General features: G+C 47.8%; 1 protein-coding gene across 3 annotated transcripts in view; it reads left to right on the top strand.

The window, feature by feature from the left end:
• Positions 1-17,918, top strand: part of LOC148506323 (EF-hand calcium-binding domain-containing protein 6-like) — a 192,593-nt gene that overhangs the window by 86,876 nt on the left and 87,799 nt on the right. For all 3 annotated transcript variants that reach the window (XM_088447002.1, XM_088447003.1, XM_088447004.1), the window contains exons 10-12: positions 2,902-3,098; positions 13,877-13,984; positions 17,167-17,232. In XM_088447002.1, the coding sequence (XP_088303128.1) occupies positions 2,902-3,098; positions 13,877-13,984; positions 17,167-17,232 (371 nt within the window). The remainder of the gene's footprint in view (positions 1-2,901; positions 3,099-13,876; positions 13,985-17,166; positions 17,233-17,918) is intronic.

Raw genomic sequence — 17,918 nt, 5'->3', positions numbered from 1 at the left:
TAGGGCGTAGCAGCCCGTGGGCGTGTAGACACAGTTATGCTATAATGGGGCAGATGTATGAATCTCTGGAAAGTGATAAAGTGGAGAGTGATAAACAACCAGCCAATAAGCTCCTGACTGTCATGTTACAGGCTGTGTTACAAAAATGACAATTGGGAGCTGATTGGCTGGTCGTTTATCACTCTGCACTTTATCACTTTCCAGAGCTTCATACATCTGCCCCAATGAGAGATGAGCGCATGCAGAGATCCAAGATATTTTTGTTAATTTCTAGATTCTTTACACACACACACAAAAAAAAGATTAAAGCTCCAGCCATCATCATCAAATTGTGTATCTAGTATTGTGATAAGCTTAACAGCGTTTTATCATGCTATATTCAACATATGCGTTTGCTCCTGTATGCTGAGCAACACCATAAAACACGCTCAATGAGCACTGTATTAAATGCGGACAATGGGCCTGATACCGAAATCCGCTAATGCAATCGCATCTGCATTCTCTCACGGATCGTAGTTTCCAAAATATCCTAATGCCTTCCAAAGCACATCCGCGCATAGGGACACCCACTGCTGCCTTCTCATATCCGTACAGTGTAAGCACAGATGAGCATAGGGACACCCACTGCTGCCTTCTCATATCCGTACAGTGTAAGCACAGATGAGCATAGGGACGCCCACTGCTGCCTTCTCATATCCGTACAGTGTAAGCACAGATGAGCATAGGGACGCCCACTGCTGCCTTCTCATATCCATACAGTGTAAGCACAGATGAGTATAGAGACGCCCACTGCTGCCTTCTCATATCCGTACAGTGTAAGCACAGCCGAGCATAGGGACGCCCACTGCTGCCTTCTCATATCCGTACAGTGTAAGCACAGATGAGCATAGGGACGCCCACTACTGCCTTCTCATATCCGTACAGTGTAAGCACAGCCGAGCATAGGGACGCCCACTACTGCCTTCTCATATCTGTACAGTGTAAGCACAGCTGAGCATAGGGACGCCCACTGCTGCCTTCTCATATCCGTACAGTGTAAGCACAGATGAGCATAGGGACGCCCACTGCTGCCTTCTCATATCCGTACAGTGTAAGCACAGATGAGCATAGGGACGCCCACTGCTGCCTTCTCATATCCATGCAGCATAAGCACAGGTGAGCATAGGGACGCCCACTGCTGCGTTCTCATATCCGTACAGTGTAAGCACAGATGAGCATAGGGACGCCCACTGCTGCGTTCTCATATCCGTACAGTGTAAGCACAGATGAGCATAGGGACGCCCACTGCTGCCTTCTCATATCCATGCAGCATAAGCACAGGTGAGCATAGGGACGCCTACTACTGCCTTCTCATATCCGTACAGTGTAAGCACAGCTGAGCAAAAGGACGCCCACTGCTGCCTTCTCATATCTGTACAGTGTAAGCACAGCTGAGCATAGGGACGCCCACTGCTGCCTTCTCATATCCATGCAGCATAAGCACAGGTGAGCATAGGGACGCCCACTGCTGCCTTCTCATATCCGTACAGCGTAAGCACAGGTGAGCATAGGGACGCCCACTGCTGCGTTCTCATATCCGTACAGCGTAAGCACAGATGAGCATAGGGACGCCCACTGCTGCGTTCTCATATCCGTACAGCGTAAGCACAGATGAGCATAGGGACGCCCACTGCTGCCTTCTCATATCCATGCAGCGTACGCACAGGTGAGCATAGGGACGCCCACTGCTGCCTTCTCATATCCGTGCCGCGTAAGCACAGATGAGCATAGGGACGCCTGCTGCTGCCTTCTCATATCCGTACAGTGTAAGCACAGATGAGCATAGGGACGCCCACTGCTGCCTTCTCATATCCGTACAGTGTAAGCACAGATGAGCATAGGGACGCCCACTGCTGCCTTCTCATATCCGTACAGCGTAAGCACAGGTGAGCATAGGAACGCCCACTGCTGCGTTCTCATATCCGTACAGTGTAAGCACAGATGAGCATAGGGACGCCCACTGCTGCCTTCTCATATCCGTACAGTGTAAGTACAGCTGAGCATAGGAAAGCCCACTACTGCCTTCTCATATCCGTACAGTGTAAGCACAGATGAGCATAGGGACGCCCACTACTGCCTTCTCATATCCGTACAGTGTAAGTACAGCTGAGCATAGGAAAGCCCACTACTGCCTTCTCATATCCGTACAGTGTAAGCACAGATGAGCATAGGGACGCCCACTGCTGCCTTCTCATATCCGTACAGTGTAAGCACAGATGAGCATAAGGGCGCCCACTACTGCCTTCTCATATCCGTACAGTGTAAGCACAGCTGAGCATAGGGACGCCCACTACTGCCTTCTCATATCCGTACAGTGTAAGCACAGATGAACATAGGGACGCCCACTGCTGCCTTCTCATATCCGTACAGTGTGAGCACAGATGAGCATAGGAACTCTCACTGCTGCCTTCTCATATCCGTACAGTGTAAGCACAGCTGAGCATAGGGACGCCCACTGCTGCCTTCTCATATCCGTACAGTGTAAGCACAGCCGAGCATAGGGACGCCCACTACTGCCTTCTCATATCCATCCAATGACGAGCATCAGCGTAAACATTGGTAACATGGACGCTCATCAGGCATACACGGAGCATGTAGTGGCAAGTCTGACCAGCCGCAAACACTACGGCTCTCCTGACACGCACAGAGCTCCCATGCTGTGTAGCAGATCGCAATGGCTAATTTATGCACGCCTATGAGACTGCGTTTATACGGTCTGACACACCTGCGTTTTTTTATATCGGTTTTGCAAACATTTCTGAATCATGTCCAATGTTATAAGAATATAAAAACAATGCTGAACCTGGTGACAATGTATTGGAGCATGTAATAGAATGTTGCAACTCTCTGATTTGTGTTAAGGTTGAGAAAGATGATTTTCTATCAGTGTTGGAGAAGTTTGACCTTAACCTTAAGGATGAATACTTTAACCTTTTCCTGGCAAGATGTGGTCTAGAGAACTCCCTGTCCGGTATCAGCTACATGGACCTGCTAAGGAATTTCCAAGACCGCAGTGAAAAAGGAATCACACACAAGATTCTCTCTGACCCAAACCATAGGTGAGTATGGCCGGAGCCGTTCTGAGTGGCCCTCACTTCTTCCTGATTATAAAACAGTACGAGTGTAAGTATTTTGCACTTGTTATTAGATAGACCTGCCTGGGATGTAGCCATGGTCAGGAGTATTGTTAGGTGGCTCCAGTGTAAAACAGAGAGCTACAAGTCATTTATAATATTGATTGATGTTTTAATTGATTGCTAGGAACTCATTTAAATGACTGTTACAGTACCTGACTTCTAACACCATTGTGACAATAATAACCATACATGTACAGTCATTTTACACCGTGTCGGGTCCATAGTCAGAGCAGTTATGAATGTAGTGATCTTTGACTTGGGGCTGAGCACTGGATTACTCTAAAGGTGCGTATCCACTAGTCGATTAAACAGGCCGGTTGAATGATAACAACATCGTTATCGTTCAATCGCTTGTTAATCGTCCGCAAATCGGGCATTTTAAAGTAAAAAACGACCAGTGATGCGCGCACCCGCTGGTCGTTTTTGACATCTATCATCGCCCGAACATGCTGGTCAAACTGACGATAACGTCAGGTTCAGCATGTACGGGGATGATGGATGAGCCTACACATCACAGACTGTGAAACGACTGCACGATTACAATGTCGTAATTGTGCTCTCGTTTCACAGTCGCCTAGTGGATGTGTGGCATTATGGCCTGATAGAGAGAAATACGCTATGCTGTTGTTTACTCAGTTAAGGGATAATTAGCAATCTGCACATGTGTCTGAGTCACACGACGCATGTGTCAAAGCCCATTACCTTAGCTACTCGCAGTGACTAAAATGCAGACGTGTCGCAACCTTTTTCAGGGTGTGTAACAGCCTGCGTCTGCGATCCAGTACGCAGATAACATGGCTTCTGGGTCTCAGTTCCCGTGGCAGTTCTGCGTGACCATATGATTACTCAGAAGTCCAATTATCGAAGCATGTCTGCGGCTATGTCTTTATCAATACATATCCCTGCGTCTGCGACATTTGCATATTCTCGCACAGCCGCTGCCTACAAATTCGCAGCAGTGATGACATTAAAGTACCTCTCTGAAGGTATGCAGTCGGGAAGCCGGCGGACCTAATCCCGACAGCCGGCTTCCCGACTGTCATATCCCGGCAAAGGTCAAAAGACAGGCGTCAACATGCCGACGCCTGTCATTAGAGATACGCCGGGAGCCCAACGCCCGGCATCCCGATCGAAGGGACGCCGGACGCTGAGCACGGGGGAGGGTTGGGTTTATGGTTCCCGGGGGGGACTTAGGCTTAGGCACTCCCCCGGGAGGTTAGGTTTAGGCTAGGGGAAGGGGGGATTAGCGTTAGGCCCCCCCGGGAGGGGGACTTAGAGTTAGGCACCTCCCCTGGGGGACTTAGGTTTAGGCTAGGGTAGGGGAAGGGGGGTTAGGTTTAGGCACTTAGACGCGGGATTAGGGTTAGGCACTGGGGGGGAAGGTTAGGGTTAGGCACGCCTAAGGGAGGGTTAGGGTTAGGGGGTAGAAATAGGTTAGTATATACTTACCTTAGGACGATCGGGATTTCCTCCTCTGCCGGGATGCTGCTGTCGGGATTCCAATCGCCGGGCATGGGTCCTGCGGTAAATAATACCGATTCCTCTCTGAATCGGGCCCATACAATAAATTACTTTAATGTACAGCTGTATACTTGCATAGGTCCTAATGTTATCCCTGTTATTAGGTACAGCTTTACCACCTCAGCTCCACCAAGCAGTCTAGCAAGTATCTTTATCTTTCCAAACTAATGAAATCAAAGTCATATTTCCCTGCATTAACGTTTCATAAGAGCCAGAAAAACAATTTTGGTTAAAAGACAGGAACAGAGTTACTAAAACAAATGATGTGCTGGAAAGACCTTTCATAAATATATATAGATAGAAACTGTTTTTACAGTCACTCTGGAGGCAATTACTGTTTCTTAATTATGAGATGTTCTACAAAGCATTTCATCTGTCAAGTGATAGTTAGTATAGAGAATAGTTCTGAGTTAACAGTCAAAGGGAGTTCGAGAACAGATGAAAAGAAAAAAAACTTTAGCTTTTTATCTGTAAAACATTGTAATCATATACAACAGATTGGTTTTGTGGCAACTTGTATAGGGCCTGATTCGTCACGGATCGCTATTCTGCTAATACATATGCAACGCAGTTGCTAATATCAGCGGTGATATGTAAATATTTGCATTCGCATTGCGATCACAGCCTAACATAAGGACACCCACTTCCCCTTACTCACAGCCGTATACTTGGACAATATAGCAAAATAATCGGTAACATCAAGTAACATCGGACCCATACGCACAGTTAAGGCAGGTCAGACCTCACTCAGGAATTGCTTACTTCAGCGCACGCTATGAGGCCTCACACGGCAACTGGTATCGCAGTGGCTAATGTATGCACACCCCTGCAACGGCATTAAGACACACTGGCTCGCTTGGGTTCGCGCCCCCCCGTCACCACCCATAAACAGCACTTCCTGTGAATCACTCTGCCGTGGGTCTGCGTAGCCTCTGTGATCGCAGTCCCGATCGCAGCGCCTGGTTCCCGCATGCGCACTGCGATGCGTACGCATGCACAGTGCAAATTAATCGGCTGATGCGTGTGTATAAGCAACTGCGTTCCTCGCTGAATCAGGCCCATAGTTTGCTTTTTTATTTTCATTATTAGGCTGTGAACAAAGCTGTTGTTGCCTGCACTTACACATTTATCCACCAGGTAGCAGTACAGTCTGCATTACCGTTATTCTGGAAATGTCCGAATAGTACCTTAATACAGTATATCCAGTAGCACATTGCTTACATATGAAATGGGCAACAAACTAGGAGAGAGTTGGTTGTAGTACAATAGGTGCAGCTTATTCATATAATAGAAAATTTAAATTTTTTGACATTGCAAGCGTTTCAGATTGAAAGTGCACAAGGGTGGGGAGTATATGGCTGGAGGTCTTTTCGTGACACAATTATAAACAACAAACAAAAATGCAACATTGTAATTTACAAAATGAACACACCTAATGCGGTCAGGACCAGTTGTAAAAAAATATATAAAACAACACACCAGCAGCTGTCACTGAGCAAGTGTTGAAAAGAAGAAAAGAAAAGGAGAAAACACACAGGCCCATTTTTTTAATGATGGGCATGACATTACCGCTCATGATCACATTACAAAATGCGATCATACCGGTGCAATGTATCAACCAGCACAGGAGCACCCTACCCTTCAACATGACCCCTCCCATCAGGTACAAAACTCTCTGCTCCTTGGCTTTCCCACCTAATTTGTTATTGCAGTCACCTGTGTTGAACTAGGTAACTGATGAGAAAGGTGTTTCAGCACAGGTGTCTGCAATCATACATTAAGAGGGAAGTCCAGGAGCAGAGCATGTTGTACCTAATTGAATGGGTCATGTTGGAGGGTCTGGAACACGGGCTGCGAGAGGAGCTGTCATCCCTGTGATGTACCCAGAGTGCTCCCGGAGCTACAGCGCATGCACAGTCCTGCTTCAGATGGCGCTACCTGTGGGGGACAATTTCCAGGAAGTGCTCTCGCCTTGTGGGTGCAGTGGTAATAGGGGAGTGTTGAATTGTAAATGAGGTTGCTAATGTGTAGGGTGTGGTTATGTGAGGACGATGGGCCGTATGAGAGAGGCGGACACAGTGGTGGAAATCAAATGTTTTATTGGAGTAGTACCAATGCTTCTGCTATGTGGTCCCGGGCACAAGGTGGGTGTGGTGGTAGGTAAGAGAGAGAGAGAGACTGGGTTGACCCTTTCAGGGGGCTCCTTGCCGTGCGGTTCAATAGACCGGCACGTTACCCCTGCTGGACCTTTGGTCGACAGTCTTAAAGAGTCTCGTTGGTTGGGAGTGGGGGACAGATGGGGGGGTGTACCACAGCAGGTGTGGTGGGTGGATGTATATACCTGGCGGCGTCCCGCGTGTATATCAGAGTCTCGAAGTCTGAAACCTACCGGAAGGTAGGGCCTGCTGTTTGTTGGGCCGTGAGGGTGTACCGTTGCTGCAGGTCTGTGTTGGCTGAGTGGAGCTGCTGCGGTTGTTGAGATGGGTTGCTGTTGATCGAGATGATCTCTTTGTCTGTGGCGGTCAGCGATCGGGTGATGCTGGTAGTCTTTAGATGCAGTTGCGGAAGTAAGCTGCTGTGGATGCTGCCGCTGATGTCGGGTCACTGGGGCGGGGTGTGGGTGCCCCTGTGAGAGCCGGAGGTGCGGTGTGAGCCACCCTTGTAGCAGGGGATGGACTGCCTGGGACGGGCTGGATGAGTAGCACTCGTGGGGTGTGCAATTGGTTTGCAGAATGGAGTGGAGGCGCTTGCACCAGCAAGTGCGGGGGCGATGTAGATGGGACTGCCGCTGCCACCGGAGGTCTCCGTGGAGATGGGGAGCGTCGGTGTGAGTGAGCCGTGGGTCTGGAGTGTGGGGGTGATGGGGTCTCCAACACATTTTGGTAGGGGTTCTGCCTTCTTCAAGGAGGTAAGCATTCCAGAAGTTGGTAAATTTGGCAGCATCCCCCATAGAAGCCTATGGGGCAGTGGTGGAACTCTCAGAGACAATGGAGTCATTTGCCGCTGGGCGTCAGCCCTGAAGGGGGCACCTGGCCCCATTATCCCCGGGAGCTGCATGGAGAAGGAGCGCCGCTGGAGCTCCCTCCGTCTTCCGGGTCCCGCAGTGTACTATGGGAGTGACGTCATAACGTCACTCCCATAGTGCCGAGTAGTGGACGCCGGGGACGGAGCTCAGGAGTGAGCTCCGTCTTCCGGGTCCCGCAGTGCACTATGGGAGTGACGTAATGACCTAGGAGCACTATGGGAGGGATGGACGGCAGCAGCACTGGAGCGGGGATAAAGGTAAGTGTTTTTTTTTTTTTTGTGTGTGTGCGCGCGCGGTGGGGGCCATCACTACTGGGGGCAACTACAGGGGCTCACTACTGGGGGCAACTACAGGGGCTCACTACTGGGGGCAACTACAGGGGCCTACTACTGGGGGCAACTACAGGGGCCTCACTACTGGGGGTAACTACAGGGGCCTCACTACTGGGGGTAACTACAGGGGCCTCACTACTGGGGGCAACTACAGGGGCCTCACTACTGGGGGCAACTACAGGGGCCTCACTACAGGGGCCTCACTACTGGGGGCAACTACAGGGGCCTCACTACTGGGGGCAACTACAGGGGGCTCACTACTGGGGGCAACTACAAGGGACCTCACTACTGGGGGCTCACTACTGGGGGCAACTACAAGGGGTCTCACTACTGGGTGCAATACCGGGGGCTCACTACTGGATGTACTGCATAGGGGGACCATTACTGGGGAGCACTACATAGGCGGACCACTACTGGGGGCATTATATAAAAGGAACTGCATAAGGGGGGCAGTGGCAGCTAGGGCTGGCATAGGTGCTGGGGGGTGGTACATTTTAGTTTGGGGGGGGGCACCAACATTTATCTTGCCTCCGGGCACCTGGGATGAAGTTACGCCACTGCTATGGGGGATGCGGCTGCCAGCGGGAATTGAGGGCACACAGGAAGTATCGGAGATATCTGCTGCCGTCCCTCTGTCATAGATCTGGAGGAAATGTAATATTTGCTGTTAACCCCCGAAAATGTGTGTTTTCAGGGATTAAGCCACAAAAAATACAATGATAAATGGGCCCCATAGTATTTTACTCAAGAGAAGATCAATACACACACATACAGTATAGTGTATACACACACATACAGTATAGTGTACACTATACACACATATACACTGTACAGTGTACATACACTATTATACTAGTCTATATCAGCTACTTAATAGACCAGGAGACACTAACCTGACCACAAGTCCTTCAGCAGTTTAGGTGAGTATCTGAGTCTTTTTTTTCATTGTACCGGTAACTTTTTTCATAGAAAGGAAACACTGTGTGCAATGGTATTTGTAACATGACAGAAGAATAGCTTGTTAAGTAGAGGTAGTAGGACAGTGGTTCTCCAACTCGGTCCTCAGGACCCCACACAGGTCACGTTTTGCAGGTCACCCAGCAGCTACACAGTATATTCATTACTCACTGACACATTTTAAAAGATCCACAGGTGCAGCTAATTATTTCACTTGTGATTCTGTGAGGAGATATGGAAAACATGCACTGTTTGGGGTCCTGAGGACCGGGAATCGGTATGTAATCCTGCCGACCGCATGGCCGGCGGCTCAAATCCCGACAGCGCTTGCCCGGCAGGGGTGGAAATGCCGACCGCTTCTAAAGGTAAGTAACCCTAATCTACCCCCCGCCCCTAACCCTAAACCTCCCTTAGGGGTGCCTAAATCTAACCTCCACCCCCCCAGTGCCTAACCCAACCCCCCTCTAAGTGCCTAAACCTAACCCTCCCATTCCCCGCTGCCTAAACCTAAGATACCCATGGGCGTGCCTAACCCTAACCTCCCCCCAGGGGTGCCTAACTCTAACCCCCCCTTCCCCTAGTCTAAACCTGACCCTCCCGGGGGGGGGCCTAACCCTAAGTCCCCCCGGGAGCCCTAAAATCGCGGCTGTCCGCCCCTGCGGCTGTCCGCGCCCGGCGCCCGGTTTACTTTCGTTCTGTATGCCGGGCGTTGGACTCCTGGCATATGTCTAATGACAGGTGCCGGGATTTCGACGCCTGTCATTAGTGCTTTGCTGGGATTAGACTGTCGGGAAGCCGGCAGTCGGGATTCTGTCCCGACTGCTTCCCGAGGACCGAGTTTGAGAACCGGTGTAGTAGGAGAAGGCAAGCGTGTGGTCTAAACAGTCCTGGATTCGGTACATGTGAGAGCAAAGTTCCGGAGTCTAGTAATATGCAATGGCAAGGGTCAGGTAGTAGCAAGGTCAAGTAAACGTATCAAATCCAGTACACAGAATATCAGCAGTAATAGGCAAAAGAGTAGTCAATAATCGTAGCCAAAATTAGTACACAGGAGCGCAAACTGGTGTGCAGGAACAGACAGAGTGAACACTAGTAATCACATAGCAATGAATGCTATGTCTGATTTGCTTTATAGTGAAGGCTGGCTTATTTATGCGAAATCCCTACATACAGTTTGCCAATGAGTAATTAGTAGACCGCAAAAGAAAAACCAGGATTGGTTTGATGAATACGATGTTGATATATGGAAACCCATTGAGGAATCAAGGTGCATCCTAAAGAATTCAACATGTAATGAGCAATGCAGAATCATCCAGCGAGAGCTGAAAAATCAGTGGTGGCTTGCAAAGGCCAAGGAACTACAGCAGTTTGCAGATACCAACCAGACTGGAAAGTTCTTTGAAGGGCTCAAAAGTGTCTTCGGACTCAGAAGACACTTTTGTAAGAAGACAGCCCCAGTCTACTCGCGTGATAAAACCAAGCGACTTACTGATCCCAAGGACATGAAGTGTTCAATCCTGGCAGTCGGGGAGTAGACCTACCCTACATAAGCTTACTTGAGAATCTACCAACAGCGTCAGAATTTGAAGACCCACAGTCTTTCGGGGAATTCCATCAAGCAATGAACCGACTCAAAAATGGTAAAACACCTGGCTCAGAAGTCTATAAGTATGGCGGTACAAATATAATATACACACTATACGAGCTGATACTGAATATCTGGGAAGCAGAAGCCATACCTCAGGACTGGAAAGACGCTTGTAAACTTTAGAAACTGTAGAAAGGTAAGGGTGATTGTGGATCATACAGGGGCATAGCTCTTCTTAGTGCAGCTGGTAAAGTTCTGAGTCATATCATTAACAAACGTCTGAACACGCTGGCAGAGCGACTTCTTCCGGAGAGTCAATGCGGGTTTCGTCCTAATAGAGTCAAGTTTGATGCAATCTTTGTTGTTAAGCAACTTCAAGAAAAAAGTCTGGAACAACATTGGGCTCTCTAAGGCAGTGATTCCCAACCTCGGTCCTCAAGGCACACTAACGGTCCTGGTTTTAGTGATATAAATGATTGTGCACAGGTGGTTTAATCAAAATAACTGAGGTACTAATTAAGTCACTTGTGCTCAAGTATGGCTATCCCTAAAACCTGGACTGTTAGTGTGCCTTGAGGACTGTGGTTGGGAACCCCTGCTCTAAGGGCTCTATTTATTATCATTATTTTTACTAATTTAAAGTGAAAAAGGGTGTTTTCACACCCTTTTCACATAATTTTAGTATCACCTAAAGTTACTAAAGGGCAATTGGAGTAAAATTCTACTCCAAGCTGTAATTATCACATATTTCTAGTAATCAGCTCGCATTTCCCATAATTGTAATGGGAAATGCGATCTGTCTGCAAGTTACTAAAAATAAATTGTGAAAAAATACCAGGGGAAGCCCTGTGATAATAACGCCACCTGGAGGTGGCTTTATCCAGGGTCTCCCCCAGTTACCGGATTCCTGCTCGGCTCTAATAGGCAGAGCAGAGTCCAGAGCCGGCACCAGTGATCAGCTGTGTGGTCTAAACAGACCACCCGCTGATCACTGCCCAAAAAAAAATAGTAAAAAAAAGATCGGGGCTCCGGTGATGTCCTCCCTCCGTTCAGCTGGTCTCCCATCCTGCACTGGGACTAGGTCATCAGCTGACTGGGTCCCAGTGCAGGATGAGAGATCAGCTGACCGGAGCCACGGAGGACATCACCAGAGCCCGGTCACCGGAGGTTAAGTGTTATTAAAGGGATGGGGGAGTTGAGGGGGCTTACGCGATCGTGGGAGGGGCGGGGCTTAGCGGCAGCCGGTCGGCGCATGTGCGGGCACTTGTCATGGTATTTTTTGCAAATAATAAGATAAGTGTGCGAGGTGATTCGCAGGGACAGAGCTTTATCGCAAGCTCTGTCCCTGCAGGGGATTTTTAGTAAATCCCTGTGATTTTGGCTAACTTCGCAATGCAAATTCAGTCAGTAATATCACACTACAATCTGCATTCTAAATGCGTATTGTAGTAAATAGAGCCCTATATGTGCTTTGTCGACCTTGAGAAAGCTTTTGACAGGGTACCAAGGACTGCTCTATGGATTATGCTTGAGAACATTAGATGTCTTGCGAGGTTGATTAACTTAGTAAGCCAATTCCATGCCGGCATGACGGCCAGAGTACAACATGAAAATGACTTCACAGACAGATTCCCAGTCACCAGCGGTGTCAAGCAAGGCTGTGTAATGACGCCTACACTCGTCAACATTTACTTTGCTGCTGTGATGAATGATACTCTTAAGAATTGGATAATAACAAATAAACATAAGGACGGATAAGAGCTTTTTCGACCTATCTCGCATCAGGGCAAAAATGTAAAGTCAGACAAGTCTCTGTGTTAGAAGTTCTGTATGCCGATGATGTTTGCCTTACAGCTGACAGCATGGAAAATCTGCAGCAATATGTGGGCCACTTGGATGCCTAATGCCGTAAATTCGGCCTGGTGATAAGCGTGTTGAAAACCAAGATACTAAAACAACCTGCAAATGGTATACCTGCGAACAACGCTGTTGTCACCCTGGGTGGAAAATAGCTGGAAGGAGTACGATCATTTCAGTACCTAGGAAGCATAATTCGCCATGACAACCGCCTCCAGTCAGAAATTGCTACACGTATTAGCAAAACTGCTGCTGCTTTCGGCAAACTCAACCAGAGAGTATGGAAGTCTCACGATCTCCAGCTGCAGACGAAACTCATTGTATTTAAAGCAATCGTGCTTCCCTTATTGCTGTACGCCTCTGAGACCTGGTGCATCTACAGGGAAGACATTAGAAGACTGGACAGCATCCACCTGAGATGCCTTCAGTGTTTGCTGATCAGGGGCCAGTTGAGATGGTGTGGACACCTAGTGCGCATGAATGACTCGAGGTTGCCAAAGTCTGTTTTCTACTCTGAGCTTTGGAGTGGAAAGTGCAAGGCTGGGGGTCAATACCTGCGGTACAAGGATGTCCTGAAGCATCACCTGGCTTCAAGCGGCCTGTCTCATGTCATCTGGGAGGAACTCGCACTGGGTAGAACGGAGTGCAAAATGCTGTCACAAATGAAACTGACAACTTTGAACGTTTGCATTAAGAAGATCTTGACGCCAAGCGCCAAATCCGGAAAACCCACTCAAAACCCTCCTATAACTACACAGTAAATCCTAGCAGACAGTTATACTGCGCCATCTGCAACCAAATTTTCAAGACCAAGTTCAGCTTCGCTAGTCACTTAAGAGCGCATGCTAGAAGAAGATGTCAGGTAGTCGCCATAGATGGACCCGTCATGGAGGACATCATCATCGTTTGACTACCATAATGGTGGGGACTTGTGCTGGGTAAGTAATCCTTCTTCGTAGCCTGCAGGCAATTTTACTGAATATATGTGATCCACGTAGCTTCACCAGCTAAATATAATGGCACATAAGCACAGGAAGAGTGCACTGGGCAACCACTGAATGGAGCAGACATCCTGACACATATAGTTTAAAATGAGGATAAAACATGTATTTCATCAGTGATAATATGTTGTGCATGCAGTAAATGACTGCCTTTGTAGAGCAAATGTTGCAAATAAATTATGAAGGTCTGCTAGTTAGATACAACATAAATGGAGCAAACACAACACATAGAGGAGGCAATAAAAAGGATTTGTATCATTTTGATGTTAAGAAATGTATATAAAGCATGAGCTGAAACGTGTCAGTTTCTGTCTGAATTCTTTACCCACTCTTTCTGCACACTTTGAATTCATTGTCTTCATCTGTATCTTTCTTTCTGTGGCTCTGTTCTACCATGACCACCATATTGTTGATTTCAGATTTCATCGGGAAGGTGCCAATAGCCCGCTGTCTACCCTGACTGCAGTGGAAGCCAGAATCACAAACCTATTCCAGGCAGACTTTCTAGCGCTGCTGACAACTTTTGAGTAAGTTTAATAATTCTGCCTTTCATGTGAACAATGCAAGTGGTTTAGAATTAACATGGATTTCTAGCAGAGGCTGGCTGCCAATTTTTAAGCTGGCCACACACATATCGATCTGCACGCGATCAGCCGATGTGTACGATTTGTGTACGATTTCCCTTGAAACTCTCCCCGGCAGCTCTGCACACGATCTCCACACGATCTGCACACAATTTGGTATCCAATCTTCATACGATCTCTCCTGCATAGAGACTATCACAGTGCATCGCCTCCTAGATTGTCAGATCTGCCCTACTGCACGGCAGATCTGACGCTGCGATGTGCGACCAGCGGGGACGCGCATCGCATCATCAGTGGGGACTCACGATTTACTCAGGATTTGGCCATATTTTACACATCTGTCATTAGAATGTGTCGGAATCGGCCAGATCGGGTAAAATATCGCTATGTGTGTGGCTAGCTTTAGCCTGTGGGGCAAATCAATGTGGGGTAATCAAGTGGTCCCAGCTTTTCTACAACGGCAACAGCAAAATGGAAGTGGCAAAAAACTGCAGGCATGGTTTATCTGATTACCCCCTTCATTGCATCTCATTGCCCTTACATAACTTTCTAATTGCCCTCGCAATTGCCACTGCATATCTCCCTGATTGCACACACACATTATCCCCCACAGGGAAAAACACACACATTGGACCCCACAGGAAAAAATAAAATACACTGACCCCAACAGGAAAAAAAAACACACTCAGTGGCCCTCACTGAAAACCCAAACACCTTTGCTAAATAGGATAAAAAAAAACACAATCAAACACACATTGGCCCCCACAGGAAAAAATAAATAAAACACATTGGCCCCACAGAAAAAAAATAAAACAAATATTAATTGCCCTAGGGACAGGTGTGGTGGGTGACATGGTGAGAGAGTCTTGAGGGACAGGTGTGGTGGGTGACAGGATGAGAGAGTCGGCAGGGACAGGTATGGTAGTAGACAGGATGAGAGAGTCTGCGGGGACAGGTATGGTGTGTAAGGGTGAGAATCTGTGGCGACAGGTGTGGTGGGTGACAGGGTGAGAGAGTCTGCAGAGACAGGTGTGGTGGGTAACAGGGTGAGAGAGTCTGCAGGGACAGGTGTCGTGAGTAATGGGGTGAGAGAGTTTGCGGGTACTGGTGTGGTGGGTAACAGGGTGAGGGAGCCTGCCTGGACAGGTGTGGTGGGTGAAAGGGTGAGAAAGTCAGCGGGAACAGGTGTGTTGGGTGACAGAGTGCTAGTCTGCAGGGGGCAGCTGTCTGTGGAGCAAGTTTGGTCACAGCACCCTTCGCCCCTTCAATGTCCACCTCTCGCAGCACTTTGATGCACTCTCCACCCTTCCTCCCCTCCCACCTGCACCAGCAAAATTAACTTCTTTAACGTTCTGTTGTGGTCTGGTCTCCCGTTCTGTTCCTAGCCTGCTGTTACATCTTGATGGCGCCTTGCTCCCCTGCAATGGTGCGCAGCAGCCTGGTGATCGCAAGTGCGCACCTATCGAGACTGAGAGGAGCTTAGGAAGGCAGTTAGGAGCTGATTGGTTGGCACCTTATCACTTTTCGCTCTGTCTCCTAACACTGCTTAGTAAATAGACCCCACAATCTTATTAGCTCTCATCAGAGTTAGATATGGATTGATGGCAGCTGAAGAGGCATAACTGCATGGTATTGTATGTGGCCTTTGTATCTTGGTGAAGTTTAGTGAGAGCATGACAATGGAATTGCAGACTATGCAGAGTTGTGTGCTGGAGTAAATATGCCTGTTCAGATGGATATTTTGCATGAATGACAGTCTGCATTCAGGGCCGGCGCTAGGCTTTGCTGTGCCCAGCGCCGTCCTGTGTTGCCGCCCCTTCCCTCCTGCGCTCCCTCCCCCTGAAGTTACATAATCATGATAGCGCCGGGAGGAAGGGTGGGAGTTTCTAGCGCCCGCCGGATACAATGGCGCTCCGGGCGATGGCCCAGCTTGCCCGTACCTAGAGCCGCTACTGTGTGCACTGATAATGAAATCAGGTGTATGGGTTGGCGTGGTGCAGCCACACAAATGTGTACAACTCCACATATTAACGAATATACACATTTTGTTTTGTGCACGCAATGTGGATGCAGTCACGGCTGACATGCATTTAGCTATACATCCACCTCAGAGCATATGAGTGCACTTCACATTATAATACAGAAAAAGCAGTTTGTTTACTGTAATTCGGGCATCAGTGCTTCTCACACCTCACTCTGCACCTGGTTTTGAATGAACGGAAAGACAGAGTAGACTTCCACAGGAAAGTGTCCTAACAGAATGCCGTGCAGGAAAGCCACAATAGATGTGATTTGGGATAGGGATTTATATACCGGGCTGCTGGTGACTTCCATATGAACAGCAGTGGTATAGGTGACACTGAGGTTGCTGCAAGAAAGTAATGCAGACCTTGATAAATCTCCAGCTTGTTGTTTCAGCGGGTTGGGTATGAGATCCCGGTGGTCGGGATGTCGCTGGTCAGAATACCGACAGCGGCATCCCGACAGTCAGAATCCTGACACCCATAAGGAGCAAGGGAAGTCTAACCCTTACCCCTAACCCTAACCTCCCCCCCTAGTCCCTTAACCTAACCCCAAACTCCCCCCCAAACTCTAAACCTATCCCTCCGTCCTAGTGCCTAACCTTAACCCTCCTCCTAACCCTCCCCCTAGCCTAACCTTAACCCTCCTCCTAATGCCTAACCTTAACCCTCCTCCTAATGCCTAACCTTAACCCTCCCCCTAATGCCTGATACTTACCTTCGGGATGCCGGCGGTCGGGATTCTGATGCCGGGATCCCAACGCTATCGGGATTTAGGTACCAGTATTTCGTCCGTTGACATTTCGCACGCCGGGATGCTGACTACATCCAATTTCAGTTTGTGTTGTGTTCCCTGGAGCAAAGAGGTGAGCACAGAAAATCCAAAGTGACTTTTCATATCTATTTGTTATTCCTAATAATATAAAAGCATTCATAATGAACGCTGGAGTAATGAGATTGCAACATTTATACAGATATTACTTACTCATGTTTATACATATTTTTACATGTTGTGGCTATGATACTGTATAGCTCAAAAAACAATATTTTGTACCCACTGACAAATGTATAATTTACATGATCATCTCTTCTTTTTTCTTGTAGGAAAATTGATACATTCAAGAGAAACATAATAAGTCAACAGGAGTTCCGAGCAGCCATAGAAAGCAGGTATGTTTATTACAAATAAACTATATAATTAACGTTGTGTATGTAATCCATCCCAATCGGACTGTGCCACGTTCACTAGTGCATAAAAACACAGATGGTAACATGACCATCGCCGCCCTGATTGGCACATTCTGTATTAAAGTATTTGAAAGTGATTTCCAAACTATTATGAAAACTGGGGTTTGTAAGGGAAAGCTACCCTCAGCAAATTCAAACTTCTGCATCATTTTAGGTTAATTGTGAGACTTTATTTAATGCTGGGATAGTACAATGCAGTACAGGGGCGATGTAATATAGGCAGTCATTAAGATCCGAGCCTTGTTCCTATTGTAATGTGACAATTACAAGAATACTCACAGCGCAGGAAGGACACAATCTCATAAATGTTATCTCTGAAATAAATGACACCCCCACTGGGCTTATCAGGTAAATTGAGAGGGTGGGGGTCTCTGTGTAGTCCTGGAATTTGGTTTCTTTGTGTAGTTATGGTCACTGAGCAATACGTTTAAAGGTCTCTGGTCAATAGGAGTCACAGTGTAATAGGGTAACTGTGCAATAAGTGTCTGTGTGCAATTCTGCTATTGAAGGTGTCATTATGAAATGTCATCTATGTGGTGGGTCCTTCTGCACAATTTTGCTTAATGGAGTTTTGGAGTTAATTGGACAAACCTGATCCCTAAGGATCA

The sequence above is a fragment of the Taudactylus pleione genome, unplaced genomic scaffold (genome assembly GCF_031769625.1).
Source record: "Taudactylus pleione unplaced genomic scaffold, aTauple2 ptg000408l, whole genome shotgun sequence".
In the NCBI taxonomy this organism is placed as follows: domain Eukaryota; kingdom Metazoa; phylum Chordata; class Amphibia; order Anura; family Myobatrachidae; genus Taudactylus; species Taudactylus pleione.
This window is presented reverse-complemented; position numbering and strand designations above follow the sequence as displayed.